Source organism: Periplaneta americana, chromosome 15, assembly GCF_040183065.1.
Source record: "Periplaneta americana isolate PAMFEO1 chromosome 15, P.americana_PAMFEO1_priV1, whole genome shotgun sequence".
Lineage (NCBI taxonomy): Eukaryota > Metazoa > Arthropoda > Insecta > Blattodea > Blattidae > Periplaneta > Periplaneta americana.
The window spans coordinates 86328630-86351724 of NC_091131.1; the positions used below are offsets into that span (position 1 = coordinate 86328630).

A 23095-nucleotide genomic window follows, 5' to 3' on the forward strand; every position below is an offset into this window, starting at 1 on the left:
AGTTATCCCCACCCACATGAAATGTGCATTCGACACAACACTCGCCTATCACGTAGAGTGTCTGGTGAGCTAGTAGGGGAAAAGTGGAAGGAGTCGTGGGCGGAGCATCTAAGTTTGCTAATTGCGATTTCCTGAAGGAAACTAATTTCATAGAAGAACAAGGAAAAGCCCAAGCTCAAGAGGCACTAACAGAGCCATTTCTTGTCCTTGGAAGAAAGTTAAGTTATCCTATATTAAAAAATGAGTGACTGAGAAAATAAAATTGGGAATATCAACTGCTAAATATTATGTTATAAATATCAGTGTTGGTGACATTGGAATTCACTACATTGGCACAATAGACTGTGCAGGTACTATTTCGCATTGTAATGAGGCGATAGTAGCGATCCTGTGGTTAGCAACTATCTATGGATGCATATTTACTATGTATTGAGCTTCGTGACTGTATATACTAGACTATGGTAATACTGAATGTGTATAATGTTCTTCTAACAGTTCATATTATGAAACAAACTGCTACCAAATCAAACATTGTTGAATCTCACTTGCTTGATGAGGTCATAATAAGTGAAAAATGTTCTAATCTCAAACAAGAGACCGGTAATGAATTGGAGGAAATTATTAAATCAAAACATTTTGATGAAGTCTGGGTGAATCTGTTTGAAAGTGTTGAAGGAAAGCTTCTAAATTTAAAAAAGTGACAGCATTCATTATGTGTAGGCCCTATCCTGGCATAAATGAAAATGTTGTTGTTTTCTAATGCCAGGCGTTTGACAATAAAGTCACTTGACCTCTTGCACTCCAATATTTTTCAAAGATATTATCGTGACCAGCCAATGAAGCACAGATTTTGAGGTGTTCCGAATCCATTTCTTGGTTTGAGTTGCACAATGGGCAGTTAGGGGACTGATATATTCCAATTCTATGCAGGTGTTTAGTCAAACAATCATGGCCTGTTGCCAATCTAAATGCAGCTACAGACGATTTTCGTGGTAAATCGGGAATTAACTGTGGATTTTGATGCAGAGAGTTCCATTTTTTCCCTTGGGATTGTGTTATCAAATTTTGTTTGTTGAAGTCTAAGTATGTAGATTTAATACATCTCTTCACAGAGTAATACGTAGATTTAGTAACAGGTCTGTAAATAGCAGTGCTGCCCTTCTTTGCTAAAGCATCCACATTCTCGTTTCCCAGGTTTCCACAATGGGATGGTATCCATTGGAATACAATTCTTTTATTGAGTGATATTAATTGAGAGAGCATTTTAGTTATTTCTGCTGTTTGAGATGAAGGTGTGTGTTTAGAGACTATTGATAGAATAGCTGCTTTGGAGTCTGACAATATAACTGCATTCCTAAATTTATTGATGTGGCATAGAAGATTCCTGAGACATTCATTTATTGCAATGATTTCACCATCAAAACTTGTTGTTCCATATCCAAGTGATCTATAAAGTGAGAAGAGACAGCACGTAACACCTGCACCGGCACCTTGTTACCTGGAGATCAAGGATCCGTCGGTGTATAAATGAAGCCAGTTTTGTGGAGGGTATCTAATATTAATTGTCTCTAAAGCCAATTGTTTCAGTATTTCTTCTGTTAAATTTAGATTATATTCTATATTTAATAGAGTTAAAGGGTTTGGTTTAATTTGTAAGTTTTCTTTTAAATTCGGGATACTGATTTTCTGTTTTAATTCTTGAACAATGGATATAAAACTTTTTTGAGTTTTCAATCTACAGAGAGCACACAACTTGCCATTTAACCGCTCCAATATGAAATGAGTACCATTAAGGTAAAATTATCCGGAGGTAAAATAGTCCCCCAATCGGATCTCCGGGTGGGGACTACTTTAATGGTACAGAATCAACTAAACATCTTACAATGGAATGCTGGTGGCATAACATCAGCCAAGAAGACTGAACTAGCCAATATACTCTCAGATAATAAATGAAAATGTTGAAAGATTGTTCTCTCTCATGCACTCAATGTGGACTGATGAAAAAATGAGTTGCATATAGGCCTATAGTAAATTTTATGCTTATTGTGAATCATTTTTCAGTGAGGACTGTGTGAAGCAAAATGGGTTAAATGATCCCAAAAGTGGCCATTGGAAAACAACTATATTCATTCTTCAGAAAAGTATTGTACCTATGACTCTGATTTATAACAGTGTGTTCTCGGGTGAACCTATTTTGTAAGTAATAGTACGTTTTAAATTCATTTCGTTCAATTTATCCTTTAAGTACTTTATTTTAAGTTATAGCATTTAATTTTATTTAATTGTATTGTTTTAATCTGCTCAAAAACAACATGGATAAGCAGGATGAACGTATACACCAAAGCTCAATTTTTAAAATCAATGCTGAGTGTACCATATTTTTTTTCTGATATATGTGGAAATCTTCGACAAAATTGGTACACTTTAGCAAAATCTGCGAAAACGTATAGTTAAAATACACCGTGTTCCGCTTATAAGTATAACAAAAGAAATAGCTATAACTTCTGAATTAATACAAGTATATAGTTGAAAACAACTGCTACAAAGAATGAAAACTGGGAATTTTTGTTACCTTATGTTCCATAAACCTCAACATGGCTTCCATTGGTGGCACGGGAAATATCCAACCGGTATTCAACCTCGACCCAAGTGTTATGAAGCATCTGTGGTGTAACATTGTTGACAGCAGCATAAATTCTTTCTTGTAAGTCTGCCAAATCACGTACTGGCGTCCTGTAGACCTGGTCCTTAACAAACCCCCACAGGAAAAAATCAGGTGGTGTTAGATCTGGTGATCTGGCAGGCCATGTGATGTACGGTGATCCTCTTCCGATCCATCTTGCAGGGAATTGTTCGTCTAAGAATGTGCGAACCATGTTGGCAAAGTGTGGTGGAGCCCCATCTTGCTGGAAAATTGCTCCATCTGGGAGTTGTGGCACAGCATACAGTTGCAACATATCCAGGTACGTGTTTGCAGTGACTGTCTTTTCAGCAAAGAAATAGGGACCAATGATTCTGTCACGCATGATCCCACACCAAACATTCCATTTAGGGGAATCCCGTTGGTGTTCAATTACGACACTTGGATTTTCCGACCCCCAGATGCGACAATTGTGTCGGTTTACTTTTCCACTGACGTGGAAGGTTGCCTCATCTGAGAAACAGACTCGAGTTAGAAATGTGTCGTCATCGTCCACTTTATCCAACATTGTTTCTGCAAAGCGTTTTCGTTCCAGTTTATCATTCGGCGTAATCATCTGATGAAGTTGCAGCTTGTACGCTCGCAAACGCAATCTTTTATGGAGCACTGTATGCACTGTTGTTGGTGGGATGTTCAACTGCACACTAGCCTGTCGAATGGATTTCCGCGGGCTTCTCTGAAATGCCTCGCGAATGCGTTCGACATTTTCGTCAGACACTTTACGCTTTGAATGTTTACCTGCATTAGACAACAAACTTCCTGTTTCTCTGAGCTGCCTATCCCATTTCATTATTGAGACGTACGTCGGTACAGCTTCCCTCGGTCTAAGATTGTACTGACGGCGAAACAAGCGCTGTACACGAATTATGGATCTATGTTCTGCTAATGACAGCACACAAAAGGCTTTCTGCTGTGGCGTCCACATGCTGACTGACTAAAGATACGATACGAATTCTCTTATTTAATGATCTGCGCATGCGTGAGTCTTCTAAAAATAAGTAACAACAATGGATTAAAACTTCCCAATTTCCTCTTTACAATGGTACCAATCTTAACCCATTTGCATGCATTGTTATGAAATTATAACTATTTCTTTTATTATACTTATAAGCGGAACACGGTGTATTGGAAGAAAACACTGGAAACATTAACGTACATAAAATAAAAGTAAGTTATGCAATCAAAAGAGTAAAACTAATGGTGTATGGTATCCATTAAACTTAAGCAACTTACCATCAACCCCTTGGTTATCAGGTACAGTATTGGCAATGACCGACTGAATCTTGCAACATACAAACTCAGTCACATCTTCCTCATTGTCGAAAGAATTCAAAGTATCGGACACATTTCTCTGCAGCCATTCCCAGTCTTTCTCTATCTCAGTGTATGTTAAAGAACAAGCAATCACTATAAATGAGAAAAAAATTATATAACTATTACTGTCAACTAAGTAAATAAGCCACAGCCTTCTTCAGAACATAATCTTATGTGATAGATAAGGCTAATTCTACATGAAATCCCAGGAGTTCCATTATTTTGCCTAAATAATTACATATGTTATGATAAATTCTGTTACAGATCTGAAAAGCCTATGATAATAAATAAGTTGTACTATTAGTACTTAATGTGTACAATGAAGTTTGTTGTCTCAAACTTCATAGGCCTAGCTAATGTTTTACGTGGGAAATACAAAACTTTTTCCATTATAATTGGGATCTGTCTGTTTTATTTCTATTGTGAAACAAAAGCTGTCAAGCAAAATACGCATATAATGCAATGAAGTGCAAAATGAAAATGGACTATGCTCAAAGACTTCAGCAATAAATGTTTACTCAATAAATATTGAGGGTATTATCTATATACCACACAATGACTAACTTCTCTAACTCAATACAAACAGATAAGCAAATTATAGTTACAAATACTAAGTTCAGATTGTTCAACTAAATTGCCAATTCAATTAACGGGAATATATTTTTTCTGCATGCAAATTGAGGTCATTTAATAAGGAAAGCCTAGGATTATGAAGTAAATAGTTTCCTTTAATGCCCTGTATAATACAAAGTGTTCAATTAAATTCTAGTGCCAATTATTATAGTTTTAGTTATTTACATTTCACAATGACATGGTCCTATTCGGATTTTGTGTTGCTTAACTCTATCACTTTTTATCCCTCTATGTCTTTTCCATTCTCTTTAGCAGTTAAGGAATTGGATGGAATAACGTGTGCACAGATCGTTCTGTGAAGAGAAAGAAACTTCTGCATATTAACCTACAATGTAATCTTACACGGAATGAATAATACGATTCTTTGTAATAGGTAAAATGAACACAACATAAAAGAACGTTATTCTATGTCTAGGGTAACTGAAGGAAGTAAAAACATTAGCATTAGCATTGTGTAAATTCAAACTACATGGTGACAATGACTGTAGGCCTACAGAACATGCATCTAAAAAGTAACTGGGCTAAAAAGTTGAACTGAGACAATCAACTTACAGTAATAAACTTCTGATGTAGGTGTCTGGTGCAAGATTCTAAACGGTGGGGGTTTCGTATCAAATACACTATCCAAAGTACCAACAAGAATGGATGATAAACCCTTTGCTTTTCCATGACCTTTACGTCTCTGAAGTACAAAGTAAAGATTGGCCTGTTCCGTGACCCTGCAAAATGAAAATGAAGAAATCACGGCGAAATAACAAATTAAGATCACAAATCCAAAACAAGGTTCTATTATTACTGACAATCAGCTGACATGTCACTCGAATTCTAAAGGAATGTAAACAAAGGCATTACATGCATACCATAATGCATTTGCTAGTAGCACCTCTTGAGGTTTCACCCACATTTTCAACAGGAACGCTAAAAAGACACAAAAGTCAACACTAGTAGGTAATCATCGTCTATATGCGTGTTAATATTTATAATCTGTCACATACACAACGAAGTAATACCGACACCTCCTACTAACCATAAAACTCGATAATACAGTACAGTATATCGAAATTGTCGATACAAGCAAAAACATTAATGTAGAGTTGCAAACTTCACAGTTTTGAATTTAACTTACACATTTAAACAATTGAGCACAAATATACACAGCAAGGAGTAACCGCCATTGTAATTAGACGGTAACTACTATTGAAGTGCTCCAGAAAGTACCATACATTCCTATATCTATTATTTATATGTTAGTCATATTAGTTTGTTGGTATATTTGGCAACATTGATATAGCAAACATTTAACTTTTCTCTCGGTAGATGGCATATTTTTCATCTAATTTCTCAGTATAGTGCGATAATCACATGGTAGGTGGCACATGCTATATTATTTTTAGTATAATCATCCAACACTCGTGTTCTTTCGTTTTAACTCCGAGCAAAGTTTTGTTCCAAATTAGGAAGTTTCCGTACAAACTAAAAATGGCTGAAACGAGTGAGACATTAGTGGTCAGTGTGACAACTTTTCAACATCATAAAAGTAATTCCGATCCCGTAACTTCATCTGATGAAATAAAGGAAGGAAAAGGTAAGTCAATATTATCACTTTATGTGTTGTATACAATTATAGGGTAACACAGGCGGCAATTCAAAGATGAAATTTGGGAGCGAGTTGTGGTGGCACATTGATGTCATGCAAGTTATAATTTAGGTCGCAATAGGCTTTATATAGCTTAAATATCCAGTAATTAGCATTTAAATTTGTTAAAATGTATATTTTCTGTTAGTATAATACCTGTATTTGTTTAGAAATGTCTGTAGTAGCTCATAACTCTCGTGTTTGGAACTGACTAAAGTTTTCAAAGTTTTGTAGGCCTATCCCACACGATTTTATAATAGTTCGTCAAGCATACAACAGGTAGCGTACACGTGTGTTTGCATGGTGAAATAGAAGTTTCTGTTGGACGAACTAGGTTCATTGTACGTCATATATGCAAAGTTTCGGTGGCGCGCTGTTCAATTTCAGATGACACTTGAATTTGAAGATCACAGTAGACTGCCCAGTGCTGTAGTTGAGCCGGTACGGGCCTGTACGCCGTACCGTCTAAAATAAAAACTCGTTGTTACCATACCAGAAAAAAATATATATAGACACCGACGTACTTGAACTGCCAACATAGAAAACAAAAAACCACACTCAATCGCTTTCACCTTCATCTTGACGGGATAATAAAAGCCTAAACTAACCTAAGTGCGTCGGTGTCATTCCAAAATCGGCGGAATCCGCTCAACGCTCGTTTAACCGACTCGAAAATATATTAATTATTTTCAAATAATCTTTAGTGTACTTTGAAATGGAGGATGTTAGCTATTTGAAAAACATTTTGATTTTGATATCTGGCATAAAAGTAGCGGCTGGTATCTCACATTCTTTGCTTAAACGCTTGTCCACTTGCTTTTATCGAAAACCATGGTCTGATACTTCAGGAGGAGCGTCATTGTTTAATTTCTTGCCTTGTATGCAATTGTGGCTGCGATCTGGAAGATCTGCATGACGAAGAAGTAAAAAAGAAGTGCAGTAGGAGTCCATACAGAGTCTAGTCTGATCAAGGAGGTTTCAACAGTACTCCCTAAAATTTGTTTCCAGCTACGGTACTGAGACGGCCTGTACCGCTGTTACAGGTCAGAAATGTTTTTTCTTGTTTGTGTTTTCAGATAAGTGTTCTACAGATTACACTGGATAAGATAAAGTGTTGTAAGAAATAATACCTTTTGTTCTTTCGTTTTTCAATAGAGTACGATATGGAATTGATAATTTTGGCATTAAGCATGAAAATATAAATATCATTTCCATCCCTCAGCTGTAATAAAGAACCACTTCAGAAAACAATTCACTTGATACACAAATTTTGAATGAAATTTACTCATATAGTAAACAGAATTCTTAATCAAAATCGCTGTGTATTAAATATCTGTTTAAACCCTTTTAGCACATATCCCGAGGGAAAATATAGTACAACTTTTTTATTATTTTGGTCTACGATAAAATACTAAGTTTTATTCTATTTGGATTGTAGTTTTGGTACAGGAAAAATATTCTTTTGCAAAAATACTACCATCGTTCACTGAAGGATAGCGAAAAAGTGTTTACATTTCGATTTTAATTTTAACCAAAAATTTTAATCAATGGGCTAAGAACGTTACTTCCAAATGTGCCAGTCAGACTTTTTTTTTTTTTTTTTTTGTATTTCTGTACAGAATGAATTTTATTCAAAATGTCAACATTCCCACTAAGATAATAAAAGAATTCTGGGCAATTCTACTCAGAATTTTACTTTAAATCGTTAGACCTTTGAGAGTCTCTACATGTAGACGATTTTCTTTTTCATTTGGATCATAATTTGTTTATGATTGAAAAGCACCTTGTGCATTGGAATCTGGCGAAGGATTCAACCAGTTTGCATGTGTATTTACGTTACACATCTAGCAGCATATTTCGAGTGCAGGTTGACGTCTGAAGTAGGAACAGGAACTCCTATACGACAAATTACGAATAATCACATACCTCATCAGTGTTACACATGCTCAGTAGGTACCTCACACTTCAATCTAACAGTCGTTATCGCTTAAGCTGTACCGCAAGATGTACAGTAGTAGCAAAAAAACCGGACCGACCCTTGTAACTGATTTCAAAGCCTTGTTCTCTCCAGAGCACGATAGACTGATAACTAAGACTTTCGTGGTTCGAATCCTGCCTGAGAAGGAAACATTTTTTGTTTTTTTTTTGTTGCTTATTCAAATTTATTCCCAATGCTTTTCGATTGCAGCGATATTTTACTACTTAATTAATTTATTATTCCCTCAACATGAATTTTACCGGCTTATTTTCTAATGGCTTTCGAAATGGGCTACGTCAGCAGTCTTTTTTTTTAGTAGGTTATTTTACGACGCTTTATCAACATCTTCGGTTATTTAGCGTCTGAATGAGATGAAGGTGATAATGCCGGTGAGATGAGTCCGGGATCCAACACCGAAAGTTACCCAGCATTTGCTTATATTGGGTTGAGGGAAAACCCCGGAAAAAACCTCAACTAGGTAACTTGCCCCGACCGGGAATCGAACCCGGGCCACCTGGTTTCGCGGCCAGACTCGCTAACCGTTACTCCACAGGTGTGGACCGAGAGCAGTCGAAACTACAACAATTTCAATAGATTACTCGCTATCTTGTGAATGCGGGCGTGGCATGCACAGTGGCTCATTTCGGGGACTTTGATTATTCCGTCGGTCTGTTTTTTTTTTTTTTTTTTTGTCACTGCTGTACTTTTCAGGTGTCCAAAATCCCCTTCCATTTTTCGTCAATGTGTGTGTGTGTGTGTGTGTGTTTTTAATTCGTTCTTGAACTTTTTCTTCGGGAACAAATGACTTAAGACAAGAGAACTCATGAAACAGTTCATTTATTACTCACTATAGGTCGGGTCTTGTAGATGAAATATATTCTAAAAGTGTTTGTATAGATTACAACACTAAGGTTGTTTTTGAAGGAAAGTCCACTGTAGTTTCCTAGTCTCCTGGAAGTGAGTGGTTCATTGATCCAAATAATCAATGTAAGGACTGTAGAAAGATGACACAGCTTCCTTAAAATCTGCTCCATCAATATTTCATGTTTTCATCGAGATTACTTTATCTTCTTTCTGACTGTTGGAGGCAAAATACGTTATTCTTCCTACTTGCCAACTTTTTCTAAGATCACTCATTACTCCAGTCATCTCTATTATGGTGACTGGGATAGAAATGTATGGAGAAAGAAAATTTCAATTTTATAAAAATTGAGCACATTTACATCTTAAATCCTGCATATAAGTATATTAAAGAAAAGTCGGTGCCTAACTGTACAACAAGTACAGTCAAACTTTTTATTCATTCTCACCACTGACTGTTACATTGATTCATAACAGAATTGATGTTGATTATCGGCTTCAGGACGGGCTTTGCTATTATGAATCTGAGATCGTGATGCACTTCATCTAGCTGTAACACAAAATTTCCCTCGTGAATATCCACTCTAACGCTCTAATTTAATTTATTTCCTAATATGCCAACATGCAGTGATCACGAAGTTGAAAATATGGGATTATATGGAACACGTATTTTACAACAGGAGACATTAGATGTCCCAATCGAAGTAATATGATTCCAGGGACATTGAAAGTCTTCTACATACAGTTGTTATGTTTTCTTTTAACGCATATTGAGTTATTTTCTGACTGATTTCGTATTACATTTTAATTTTGTATAGTTTGTTGCATTTCGAAGGAACTCTTATGCAGGGTTTAAGCATTAGAAAATAAGGGTGCTATTCGTAGACATTTCGCTAGCCCGCGCTACGAGCGTGCTAAACTAGCCCCGGCTATCGACTGATTACTTGTACAGGATTCATATCATATCATATCATATCGCTAACACTGGTTTATGAATATGAAAAACGTTAGTTCGCTGATCATCCATCAGGAGCCCGCGCTAAGAATGTCTATGAATATGGCCCTAAATCATTGTCGCAAAAATACACAAATGAAAAATTATATTTTTGCAAATTGCGAAATGCTTGTGCAATATTATAAATAATTGTGCAGAAAAATAAAATTAATAAAGTATGCAGAAACAAAAAGGTATGTAAATTGTTTCTTTGAGTTTTATTCCTTTCAATCTATCTTATCACACTCTAGATATAGGCCTACTTATGGACGTAAATCATTAGACGTAGGTATGTTTAGAATCAATTACTGCTGAATTTACATCACATTAAAATACGTTATTTTATGGGCACTCTGAAATTCTTTACTAGTAGGCCCTTCAAGATTTATTGTTAGCAGAGTGCTAACTCTTTTTACTGAAAGGCGGTTTCTAATTCCAGTTTTTACAAGATTCATGCAACTAAATCCTCGCTCATAATTTACAGTACCTATCAACGGAATTATATAAATCAATTAGAAGAAATTGTTTACTTAACTTACATGAATTGCACCAACTCTTTGAAATGAATTCCTGAACATATATTGCTTAATACCCTTATGAACATTGCCCATGCCATTAGCATTTTATTTAAATTCAGGTTAGTTTAAACATATCTCTGATTTTATTTTTTCCATTACCATCTTTGTTTCTGAAGTTCAATGTGGTTGTCGCATTTTTGCACATTTACATTCAAAGTTTGTTGCATTTTTAAATTGAGTAGGAAAATGCGACAAAGCGACTGTGGCTTAAACCTTGCTCTTATATTCACTGTAATTCAAAGTTCCATGTCATTACATCTGAAACTTACATTTAACTATTAGTAGAAAAGATAATTTATAGAGATTTAATTAAGCAATATAACTTGGATATTTTATCTGTGGCGTGACAGCCCATGAAGGGCCAAGACCGACCAGCCAGCTGCTGGCCTCACGTCCACATGCCACAGCAGAGCTGAACGATCATACGGGGGTAATATGTGGACAGCAAGATGATCCTCCCATTCCTTATAGCTGGTTTTCCAAACTGGATTTCACTACCTAGCGTAGATCTCCAAATTCGTCACGATGCACTGGCCGAAATTTTATGAGAAAATTTCTCCCCTGTGAGGACTCGAATCAGCGCTCATTCCATAACGTAAATCCAGACATGATGTCTTAGACCACGACGCTACGCCGCGGGTCAACTTACATATTAATGCATCAAAATTTAAAAAAGAATTGATGCTTGACATACTGCACTTGCTTAGAATTCAGAAAACATAGGTGAATCCTAAGAACTGCTATATTCGTCACTAAAGAGCTTTATGACCGCGATAATGATACTACTAGAATTGTCCCTGTGGTGGCTGAGTGGTCTAAATCAGTGGTTCCTAAACTTTGGTGCGCGACCCACTTTTGGTCGAGACTTCAGTTTGCGACCCCCACCCCACTTCCGTAGCGATTCTTGACTCCATTCCAAAAATACAAATGCCTGTGAATAGTAAATAACTATAATTTTACTCAAAACCAGTGGATAGCATCCGAAGTACGATTCTAAACAACAGCTTTTTGAATATTTTCCAAAAGAAACTTAAAGCAATTACGATAGTCACAGATGGATACTGAATCCGCTCGTTCAACTCGCTGAAATTAAAAAAAAAATGTGAAGGAAAAACTTATTGAAATATGTACGAGTACCTACTGATGGAATGTCGAAACTATAGACTTACCTTTTTTTCCTTTTTCACAGCATTGACCAGTTCTTCATCGAAAGTATACCTCGAGCTTGCAAAAGGAGCTCTTAAATTTTTTATAACATTTCGTCGTTGTTCATGCAATAACTCCTATGTGCAAAATATAAAATTTTTCAGTAGGAAGAGAAAACACATTTATTCATCGTATGGCAGCCGTACATGGGAGATTGTGAATTCTTACTTTTTCGAAACAAAGAAATATAATTACCAATACATATAGGAGATTTTATTATTTGCTGTATCACTATTTAAGTTACTTAATAGAGCAAAAATTTGAAAATCGATTAATATGTAACATAGGAGTTATTGCAGGAACAACGACGATTTGCAACATCGTATTCAGGAAAATTGTCTCTTCTATGATTTCCATCACAACAAGAGGGAGAAATCTCGAATTTGAAAATTATATCACTATGTATGTATCGAATACTTAGTCCAGATTTGAGAGGCTACGTTCTGGGGGGGGGGAACTGGCACACTTATCACATTAATTATTCTTTACTTTATAACTGCTGACAATTTTTTAATTTTATGTTCAATGTTGTTTATGTTTCTAAATGCAAAATAAATGTATGTTAATAAGGCGTTTTTGTTTTATTTTGTAAATCATTCCGCGACTCCTTCAACTCTTTACACGACCCCCACTTTGGGAACCACTGGTCTAAATCTTAGGTCTGTCACGTAGACGGTCCGGGTCAGGCTTATAATTTTTCATTGAAAAATTGAAGACATTACAAAAACAACCCTAGTCATTTTTAATGAAATTGAGTTAAGGACACATTTTCTACTATTTTAAATGTTTATAGACTCCAAAAATGACACATTTCAGGTGCAATGACCACACGGATAAACACCAGTTGTACGGAAACAGCTGACATAACTGTGTTGTTCTATTTATTTTTATTGTTCTCCTGAAAAATAGCAATTTTGACAAGGGTTGTTTTTGTAATAATGTCTTCAATTCATAGTGACACTTGTGACGGACAAGGTCACGCTTCCCCACGTTAGGCATAGAATCATTCCGTTCGATCTCTATTCCATTATATTTCTATATAACATTCCCCGATCGTCCGCTAACGATGAAAGAAGGAAGCTGATGTAAGGACGAGTGGGGTTGCCTGCTCGAAACTTGGATACTCAGCGAACTTCAGTATAGTCAGCTTTTGTGGGTTTGGAATGAGCCTAGCTAGGGGACAGGGTACATAGAAGTTCCATCAGACGGACATAGCCCTAGGGTTCGTCCTCCCCCTTCAGGGTAACATGCTCCTTAGGGGAGACGTAGAATGACTTTATGGCACGTTCACATAATAATATTATTTATATAGATTGTGCGCCCATCCATAGGCAAGTGTTAACTGGAATACATCGACTTTAATTTTCATGAGTCAAAAGAGTAGTTTCTGACATAGACCTACCATCTGTATCGTAAAGGCTGGTTGGCGACATTCAGTTCAGGATATTTAAAGAAGTTTATTCTTACCGATATGATTGAAAATAAACTTTAGAGAGTTGTTGAGTTTTTTCCTGTGTCAGAAATACAGAAACAACCACCACCACCACCACCACCACCACCACCACCACCACCACCACCACCACCACCACCCCCCCGCCGCCGCCGCCGCCGCCGCCACCACCACCACACCACCACCACCACCACCACCACCACCACCACCACCACCACCACCACCACCACCACCACCACCACCACCACCACCACCACCTCCTCTGACTCGACAGTCCTGTGCTAGCGTTGGTCATCTTCATTTTTCCTTATCCGTGATCATTCTTTTCCTGTTCCTTTTCTTAGGAATTTCAGCATTCTCGTCCATACCATTTTTCTATTTCATCTTTGGTCTTCCCACTCCCCTTCTGTACTCTGATGCGGCAACACTCTTTTAGTTGTTCGATTGCCATCAGTCTCACCAGATCAGTGCATTCTGCCAGTTCTTATATTAATCAGATCTGACTTGCTAGGTATATAAATTGTATAGATTTCTTTTGCTGCCCGAAATGCGCATCAGAGGATCTCTTTTTCAAATAAACCAAGACATATTTTACATATTTCTGGTGTATATGTTATTACTGAATTTTGAATAAGACGAACAATTTCAAAAATAGGAAATCTGTAAATGTAATTACGCATTAATAATTTAAGAAGTTACACTATTGCGGAGTATGTGATGCCTTACCTCATGACGATTTTACTTTCTCTCTATTTGAGCGATTGGGACGCAGCTTGCCGTGCTGGATTCCAGAGTTCACATCCCAACAATTTTCAAATAGAATTTGTTATGAATTGAAACAGTACTTGGGCATGTTTCCTCGAAATACTCCCATTTCTTATATTGCTATTCCGAAATTTATTTGGGAAAATACTGCGTCGTACTATCTTCAGGAGGCAAAATTCATGGGATCCATACAATGAATAAATAGCCACTGAGCATTATTAAAAGATTTGATGCATATAATTGAAGAGTCCACTGCAAAAAGGGGGAATGTCGTAAATTTGTGAAACATGAGATGAATGTTCTGTACTATAGATCAAAGTGAATAGAATGCAATACACTTTGTTGCACTGCAAGAAAGATGATAGTTTCAGATCTACATCGTATTGACGAATTGGTATGCAACACAAAAAGGGGGAATATCGAAGTTTAAATTTCATTTCCTGCAAAATGAAATAAATTCGACATTCCCCCTTTTTGCAGTGGACTCTTCAATTGTATAAAGCATCCTTGGTACTAAAAAGTAGTTCCTCACTTGCTGTTTATGCTTATGTTTTTTTTCTTCACGCTTAATGTCTAGAGCGTCTGCTTTTCATATTGGAGACCTGGCTTAAAATTCCAGCGAATTAATAATACAGTTTGTAGTGAACGAAGACTGTGTTGGAACAGGTCCTCCACGGCGACGATAAGTAGCCTACCCGACTTTGTCAACTAGTAACGTAGGTATACCATGTTCTTTTATACGTAGTAGTGACTTCATATCCGATTAGTTAGAAACGTAGACAGACCGACGACAGGAAGACAGATAGACAGAAATGGTGAAAAAGAAAGAGAGGGGAGAGAGATTGTATTCCATCCCCGTGTATTGATCTTTCGCACTAAATTTATCAAATAATAAACGACTGATGTTAAGACATGGCATGAAGTCGGTAGCTTAAAACGCCATTGAATAAGAAATAATGAATTAAACTAGGGTGCACCTTCTCTGCGCATGGGTTATTTCAACTGGGTCAGACTCAATTGTGGCGAAAAAATCGTTAAGTCTCTTGAAAATAATTTATTGACACTGTACTTCCGAAGGTTATCCAATGCGATATCTGACTTGTGAGAGTTTTTAGATACGTGAAGCGAAGATTACACAATCGGAAGACTTATTTATCAAATTCAACTTGGATTTCAAGCTTCCAGTCATGCAGACGTCAAGATGTTATATTTCCGGTAGTCTATTGGTCATTCTGAGGTAGGCCTAGAAATGAACTAATCAAGACGCATGGAAAAATCTTTGTATAAGATTACTTGCTCAGAACTCGTTCTACGCAGATGATATTATACAAGCTTCGAAGCACAACAACACAAACAAACCGGTCGGGTAACATATTCAGATTGCTATATACTTAGCAACTTTCACTCCTGGACCATGTATCATGGACCAAGTTTTCCACTTTGGGCTAGCACCATGTCACAAAGTGAAATACTCTAGCATGAATATCAATTCCATGTATTTTGTGGTTACTGGCAGCGTAGAATGTTTTTCATATATTTTCCAGAGGGATCTTCTGTAGATATGCTTATCATAATTTATTACCTCGGTAATAATTTAAAATCAGTGCGAAACTTTGCGTGGTCCATATGAAATGTATTTATAAATTATGTCAACTAACCCTTTACGAGGCACTCTTTGGCCCGTTGTGTGCCATATATATGCGATGGGCTTTCTTTGCCCAGCTTAAAGAAACTGCATTTCTTTATACCATTAATTATAACTAATCGTCACATCATTGTTAAATTCTGAGTGTTAGATACAATAAATTATTTAAAAGAACGTGCATACAAAGTGTAAAAAGTATGAAATTTGCTCGTATCTTTATAATTTTTGTCAACTCAAATGTTCTGCAAGTCTATAGTAACAAGGCAAAATATATGAAGGGTTCAGAACCGTAGTGAGCCAAGCGCCATTTACTAAAACCGTAGAAAACAAGGATTAAAATGAAGTTATTACCATAATTCAATGGAAACATATAGCAAGTAATATAAAGTATACACATTAAAACTAAACGTTATGCCAATCTTTATTAAAATATGGTATTCACTTAACTTTAACCCTTGCTTTCTCCGTTTTTAATAAATGGCGCTTGGCCCACTATGGCTCTGAACCCTTCATATGAGAAATGTAAATAAAAATATTTAAAATACTTTAAGAGATTGTGCTGAATAATATGCCATACGAAGTACTCAGTTCTGAATAGCTACCTGTGCTCAATAATCTGTGCGTGATAACATTATAATAATCATGGTTGAAAGTAAGGTTAAAATTACTATAGCTAACCGTTGCGTTAGGATATTAGACGGAATATTAAATGTTATGTATATTTCCAAAACTGTTAAAATGAGAATTTCTAAAACAATGATTAACCTGCAGATGTGTATGGAAGCGAAACATGGACCTTTCCTGACAGAGAAATTAAAGTCCTCAATACCTGGGAAAGGGAAGTAGGCTCCTGAGAAAAATATATGAATTTATAATTATATGAACAGGGAGAACAAATTATGGAATAAAAATTTTATACAATGCGACTGTGGCTTAAATTCTGCTCTCTTATATTCACTGTAATTCAGAATTCCATGTCATTACAGCTGAAAGTAACATTTAACTGTTAGTAGAAAAAACAATTTATAGAGACCTAAGCAATAGACTTAGAGCAATATAACTTGAATATTTTATCCGTGGCGCGACAGCCCACGAAGGGACAAGACCGACCAGCCAGCTGCTGGCATCACGTCCACATGCCACAGCAGAGGTGAGCGATCATCCAACTAGTACGGGGGTAATGTGTGGACAGCACGATGATTCTCCTATCCCTTATAGCTGGTTTTCCAAACCGGATTTCACTACCTAGCGTAGCTCTCCAAATTCATCATGATGCACTGGCCGAAATTGTATTCTGTTATCGTTCTTTAGCGATATAAATAATATTCACATTATCATTTTATTTTGTTATCGTCCGTTAGCGATATAAATGATATTGAAGTTATCATTTGTATTCTGTTATCATTCTTTAGCGATATAAATGATATTCAAGTTATCATTTTATTTTGTTATTGTTCGTTAGCGATATAAATAATATTCACGTTATCATTTTATTTTGTTATCGTCTGTTAGCGATATAAATAATATTCAAGTTATCATTTGTGTTCTGTTATCGCCCTTTAGTGATATAAATAATATTCAAGTTATTTTATTTTGTTATCGTTCGTTAGGGATAAGTTAGTATAAATGATATTCAAGTTAAGCGATATAAATAATATTCATGTTATCATTTATATTCTGTTATGTCAACCTGGTTGGCGAGTTGGTATAGTGCTGGCCTTCTATGCCCAAGGTTGCGGGTTCGATCCCGGGCCAGGTCGATGGCATTTAAGTGTGCTTAAATGCGACAGGCTCATGTCAGTAGATTTACTGGCATGTAAAAGAACTCCTGCGGGACAAAATTCCGGCACATCCGGCGACGCTGATATAACCTCTGCAGTTGCGAGCGTCGTTAAATAAAACATAACATTTTTTTTAACATATTCTGTTATCGTCCTTTAGTGATATAAATAATATTCGAGTTATCATTTATATTCTGTTATCGTTCTTTATGATAATAATATTCAAATTATCATTTATACTCTGTTACCGTTCTTTAGCAATGTAAATAGTATTCAAGTTATCATTTATATTCCGTTATCTTTCTTCAGCGATATAAGTAATATAAATTTAATGTTAGATTTGAAACAGTACAGTTGCATAACACTAGTGTTAGTTTTTTCCTTATATTATTAAATTATACTATCCTGTAATACAATAAAATGAAAAGGATGACGAGGATTTGAACCTGAGACGTTGACATCTAATTTCCAATGTTCTTCCGACTGAGCTACGGGGACACAAATAAAGAAGCATATGCGGAAAAAATGGCTCAATCTCCCTCCAAGACGTCTTGATGATTTGTAGAAACTCGTCCAGGATGCCTGGAATGCCGAGGCTGAGAACTGAAAAGACTAGTCGATTCCATGCCCACACGACTGCAAGATGTGATCCAGATGGGAGGAAGATGAACTAAATATTGAATCGTGGTTTTTTGTTTTGTTTCTTGAACTTTTAATTGTTTGAATTTTCTAAGGCAGACGCCAGTAAGTTTGTTTTGTTTATGTCACCAAAGATATTTTTGTTGAGAATATAATCTTTCTTCCTCTCTTTTCATTTGCAGCCATAATGTCATAATAAATAGTGATAAAGTCATGGAATAATACATTCATGAACCTGATGTTAATTACTGAAATAATCATAAAAGAGACAGGAGCAATTGTATTTTTTCTCTCTCTTAAAAATAAAAAAAGTAAATAAATAAAAATAAAAGTACTAGGTTGTGTTTGAACATAAGACCTCACGAATGTCAGCCCGAAACGTTACCATTACGCTACAACGGTAACACGGAGAACACTTTAATTATAAAGGCCCATTCACAATGAAAATTAAACATAACTTAACTGTAACATAAACACAGAAGTTTGCGCCCAGGCTACCAAATGGGATCTTTCACAATGATTCACATAATCATTGACATAAACATTACCGTAAGACGTTAACATGAAAGTATGCAAACTCCAAACTTTCATGCTTATGCTTACGTGATTTGCAAACAGAACACAATCGTAGAGCGCTGAAGTATACGACAGAATATGAGGAAATGGCGTCGTTGTTATGTTTCCATGGTTACCAAGTATGTTTGCTGTTATGTTTATGTTCTCATCGGGAATGATGGTATGACTTCTTGATTTTACCATAACGTTTACATTCTTAAGTTAACGCTTACGTCATGTTTAATTTTCATTGTGAATGAGCCTTAACTGTAGATATCAGACAACGTGGTCCAACAACATGTAACATCGCCTGTCTCCGAATTGTAGCGGAGATACCCGAAGGGAACTTTGTTTCTAGAGAGCGGCCACCTTCTCTTTTGACAGCTTTAAATATTATTAGTTTTGTCTAGTTCCATGGCCTACTTTACATGGATAGGCATATACGTCCTTATTTTGTATTAGGTTTTAAGCCTTTTGAAAGATATGCAATTCATATTTAAAAAAATATATTCTTTAACCCGAATTAAATGTGCACATAAACATTTTTTCTGGAACGTTGTTTTAATTTAATGTAGACCTATTCCCAACAACTTTCTTATCTTGAGTTATTTCGTGATAAATATAAAAATTAAAATTTTAACACTTTTTATGGCTTTGATACTCTGTTTATCAATATTAATTAAACATTTCACAAAAAGTGCACTGATCATCAGTAATGATCACTGTTTACAGTAGAAACGCGTAACAGGAGTATGGAGATTGAAAAATTGGCTTAAAATCAATTATCCATTAATATAAATAGGAGAGAGTTGGGTAGTATCGGACATCGGGTAATATCGGACAGTGAGTTTCTTTCATCTACAACCAGATGATAGTACCTGAATGACATGGTTACGTTTCTGTGATGTCACATACAGTTATGTAACCACGTCATTCAGGTACTACCATCTGTGGTAGATGAAAGAAACGCACTGTCCGATATTACCCGATGTCCGATACTACCCAACTCTTCCCTAATCATGTTCGAGAGTAAACATATGAATTCGTTTCTAAGAAAATATTGTGCTTGTTGGGGGGTGGGGGGAGATTATCCTCTCCGGCTGGGGTAAGCAACATTATAAACAGAGTAGTTGTGTGTGCTTTGCAGAAAGGTAAAATCGTTCTCAACTTCTCTCCTTCCTCCTATATAAATTGCACTCTGAAAAGTATAGCATAAATATTGCTATGGATACTCTGACGAGTTCTTGAGAGAGAACGGCTGTTGGGTGGTCACTGTTTTCTTCTTTCATGAAAACGGTAAGCCTACAACTGGTATTTTACTCGAAAGGCAAGATTGTGGTGCAGGAAGTCAAGGCGGAGTGCGGTGAAGTCTTTCCTGGCATGTCACTTGCACTTCCTGGTGGATTATCCCGAGTTCCTTCCAGCTCCGCTCTGAACAGCGTCTGTCTCGACTGTGCGTGCTTATGTAAAGCGTTGACGTTTTCCTAATCGATTTAAAACTGTCGATAGAACGCGCTTGTGGTTTTTGGAAGACCTTGTTAGGTTCCGCAACTATTGTAGGTGTAGCATGTAGTTTATGCTGATTTTATACTTTTCATGTGCGTCTCTTTGTCTGGCCTATGGGGTCGGGTACGTAACTTTAGCTCGGCAACATTTTTTATGACAGTTGACTCTAAAATATATGCACTAAATGAAAAATCTATCTCCATGTACGCAGAAAGGATTGTAAGGCTCAGAAATTCAGTTGTGATCGGATCAAGAAGCACATGGCTAATTAGCTTAGTTATTGTGTGTTCAAAAACACTAAATTCAGCTTTAACGTATAGTAATATACGAGGGAGAGTAAAAAAGTAACCTTAATAATTATTGTTTTATTAATTGAATATGTACAATAAGATTACAAACACTTCATCACTTTTAACGTAGTGTAACAGGAACACTTGCATTGAACGTAGTTGGGACTATGTTGAAAAGTGATGAAGTGTTTGTAGTCTTATTGTACATATTCAATTGATAAAACAATTATTAAGGCTACTTATTGATTCTGCCTTGTATTTATTAATATCAAGTTATATACAAATCAAGATTACTGTGCAACAATTTATTTACATTAAATAACAAAAAATAATGTTCAAAATAAACACATTGCATTGGTTTGATCATAATATTTGCCTGAGTGTCCAACGACTCCAACGGAAGCAAACTTATAAACACACTTGGCTATTGTAACATGTTTAATTATTCATTTTTACACTTATTATACATCAAAATTACAAATTTTTACCGCGGCACTCCTGTTTACCTTACCCCGAGAACCAGGGGAAATATTTTTTGTTAATAAATCAATTGTTATCTCATAAAAATCTTCCCTTTGTTTGTAAGTATATCACTTGACTTATAGAAGGCTGCATTTTAATATTATGCATTAATGTTTGATCGTATTTATTTTTATTTTTTATTATTTTAATTAATTTAACGTCCATTTGCTCAATTTTAATGTAGCCTATATTTTTCTCCTGGTTATGAAAGTTAAATGTGCAAACTTTGGCAAATATCGGTCAAAGCGTGTAGATTTGTATTGAGAACATACAAACGTACATACCCACATTCACTTTGATATAAGATATGTTTTACTATTCTGTCCTTTTCCGTTCTTCCAATATGATGTATTCATTATTGTTTATTTTCTTGTATACGTTCATTAATGGAAAATATGTTTAATTCAGTTCTTACATCTTCATTTCGTATTTAATCCAGTAATGTGCAACCTTTTATGTTTCTTAAAAATTTCATTTCTGCAGTTTGTATCCGTTGTTGTTCTTTTTTGGTTAAAGTCCATGATTCGCTTCCTAGAACAGGCGTGGCCATTACTTTATAAAACTTCAGCTTTGTTTCTTGGCTTGTTTTAATTTTTTAGTGTTTCTGAATTGTACCAGACATCATTTGGAATTTATTAAGTTTGTTATCTACATCTATTTCTCGTTCATAACTTATATCACAACCTAAGAAGTTCAAATGAGGTATTTGTTCAATTATATTGTCATTTATAATGATCTTAGGACGTATTGGATATCTTCCTCTAAAGGCCATGAGCTTAGTTTTCTTGTAAGACATTTTAAAATTATAATTCTCACATAATAGGTTTAAGTGATTATTGCATGTAGATTAAGCATAAATTATATTCTCATAATTGGCAATATAAGCGAATTCCAGCTAAATCCAGTATTGTTTTACAGTCAGCAGAGAGGGATGAATTAATATTTAATTCTGTAATTGTTTGTATACATCTGAAGTCTGATTAGTGTAATATGTAGAGCAGTGCAAAGGGAGCAGTTTTTCAACACAACGGCAACAGGGCAAGGGTTGTAAATTCACCTTGTGTACCCGCAGAGATCTGACTCTGCGGTACACAGGATAGCTGCAAACAGTAGGTACAGCTTAGTAAAGCAAACGTCAATACTGAAGGAACATAAGAACATTTCGGTTCTAGTATTACGATGCCTAAGGGGGAGAAAATTCGTTCGGCGAAGTTTAAGAGACTTATTTCCGAATATGGTGATATTTTGTTTGTTGCAGCGAAGATAAAATATTCTGCAAATTGTGTAAAATATCAGTTTCAGTAAATAGAGCATGTAATATTCTAAGACATGTAAATAGGGATGTACACAAACGTGCCCTCATGAAGTTGAAAAAAAAGGTGAAAAATGTGAGCAGGGTCATAGTTCTTCATCCGTGTTCCATGAAGAAATGTGTGATGCGTTTTGTTAAGCATACAAGAAGATATGTCCTGGTGTATCTCTTCCTCCTTCTCCTATACTTACTCGATGGGGTTCCTGATTGAAGGCCTGCATTTATTACTGTAAATATTTCGACCAGGTCCAGAATGTTATTCAATCATTTGATGTGAAAGATGCATTTGCAATACCGCTAGCCCAACGTCTGTTCGTTGATTCAAGCATAAAACAACAATTGGAATACATTGAATCGAATTACGGGTTTATTCCTGATTGCATAACAGCTTTAGAAAAGTCTGGTACAAAACTGGTTGATCAGTTTTTCCTATTGCGAAATATCTGGAAGAAAGTGACTCAAGTAGACGATAAAATTGCTAAAATAATATCTGCGAAAATAACAAATGTGTTGAAAAAATGGTGGATATTATAAACTTTGCAAGATTAGTGACAGTATTTCTGGAGATAAGGATTCCTTTGAAGAACTAACAGAAGTTGAAAAAAATGTTGTACAGGATTTTACGTATGCCTCAGTTGTTTCAACAGACGTAGAAATAAGCTTCTCCACATATAAGGCCATGCTATCAGATAGACGGTAATCGTTTTCTGTTAATAACTTACAAATGTC

At 35.8% G+C, this 23095-nt stretch overlaps 2 protein-coding genes across 6 annotated transcripts in view; one reads left to right on the top strand and one right to left on the bottom strand.

The window, feature by feature from the left end:
- The window catches only part of Tbc1d8-9 (TBC1 domain family member 8/9), a 57798-nt gene extending 51339 nt beyond the window's left edge, over positions 1 to 6459 (bottom strand). For 2 of the 5 annotated variants that reach the window (XM_069847808.1, XM_069847804.1), the window contains exons 1-4: positions 5775 to 5793; positions 5509 to 5566; positions 5201 to 5367; positions 3935 to 4108 (exon numbers count right to left, since the gene is read on the bottom strand). In XM_069847808.1, the coding sequence (XP_069703909.1) occupies positions 3935 to 4108; positions 5201 to 5367; positions 5509 to 5566; positions 5775 to 5778 (403 nt within the window). In that variant the 5' untranslated portion in view covers positions 5779 to 5793. Of the gene's footprint in view, positions 1 to 3934; positions 4109 to 5200; positions 5368 to 5508; positions 5567 to 5643; positions 5656 to 5675; positions 5804 to 6440 lie in introns of those variants that run through there. The other 3 variants (XM_069847806.1, XM_069847805.1, XM_069847807.1) reach the window with 3 other exon arrangements.
- Positions 6079 to 23095, top strand: part of LOC138715195 (phosphatase and actin regulator 2) — a 1243976-nt gene continuing 1226959 nt past the window's right edge. The window contains exon 1 of the mRNA XM_069847817.1: positions 6079 to 6233. Within this exon, the coding sequence (XP_069703918.1) occupies positions 6128 to 6233 (106 nt within the window). The 5' untranslated portion in view covers positions 6079 to 6127. The remainder of the gene's footprint in view (positions 6234 to 23095) is intronic.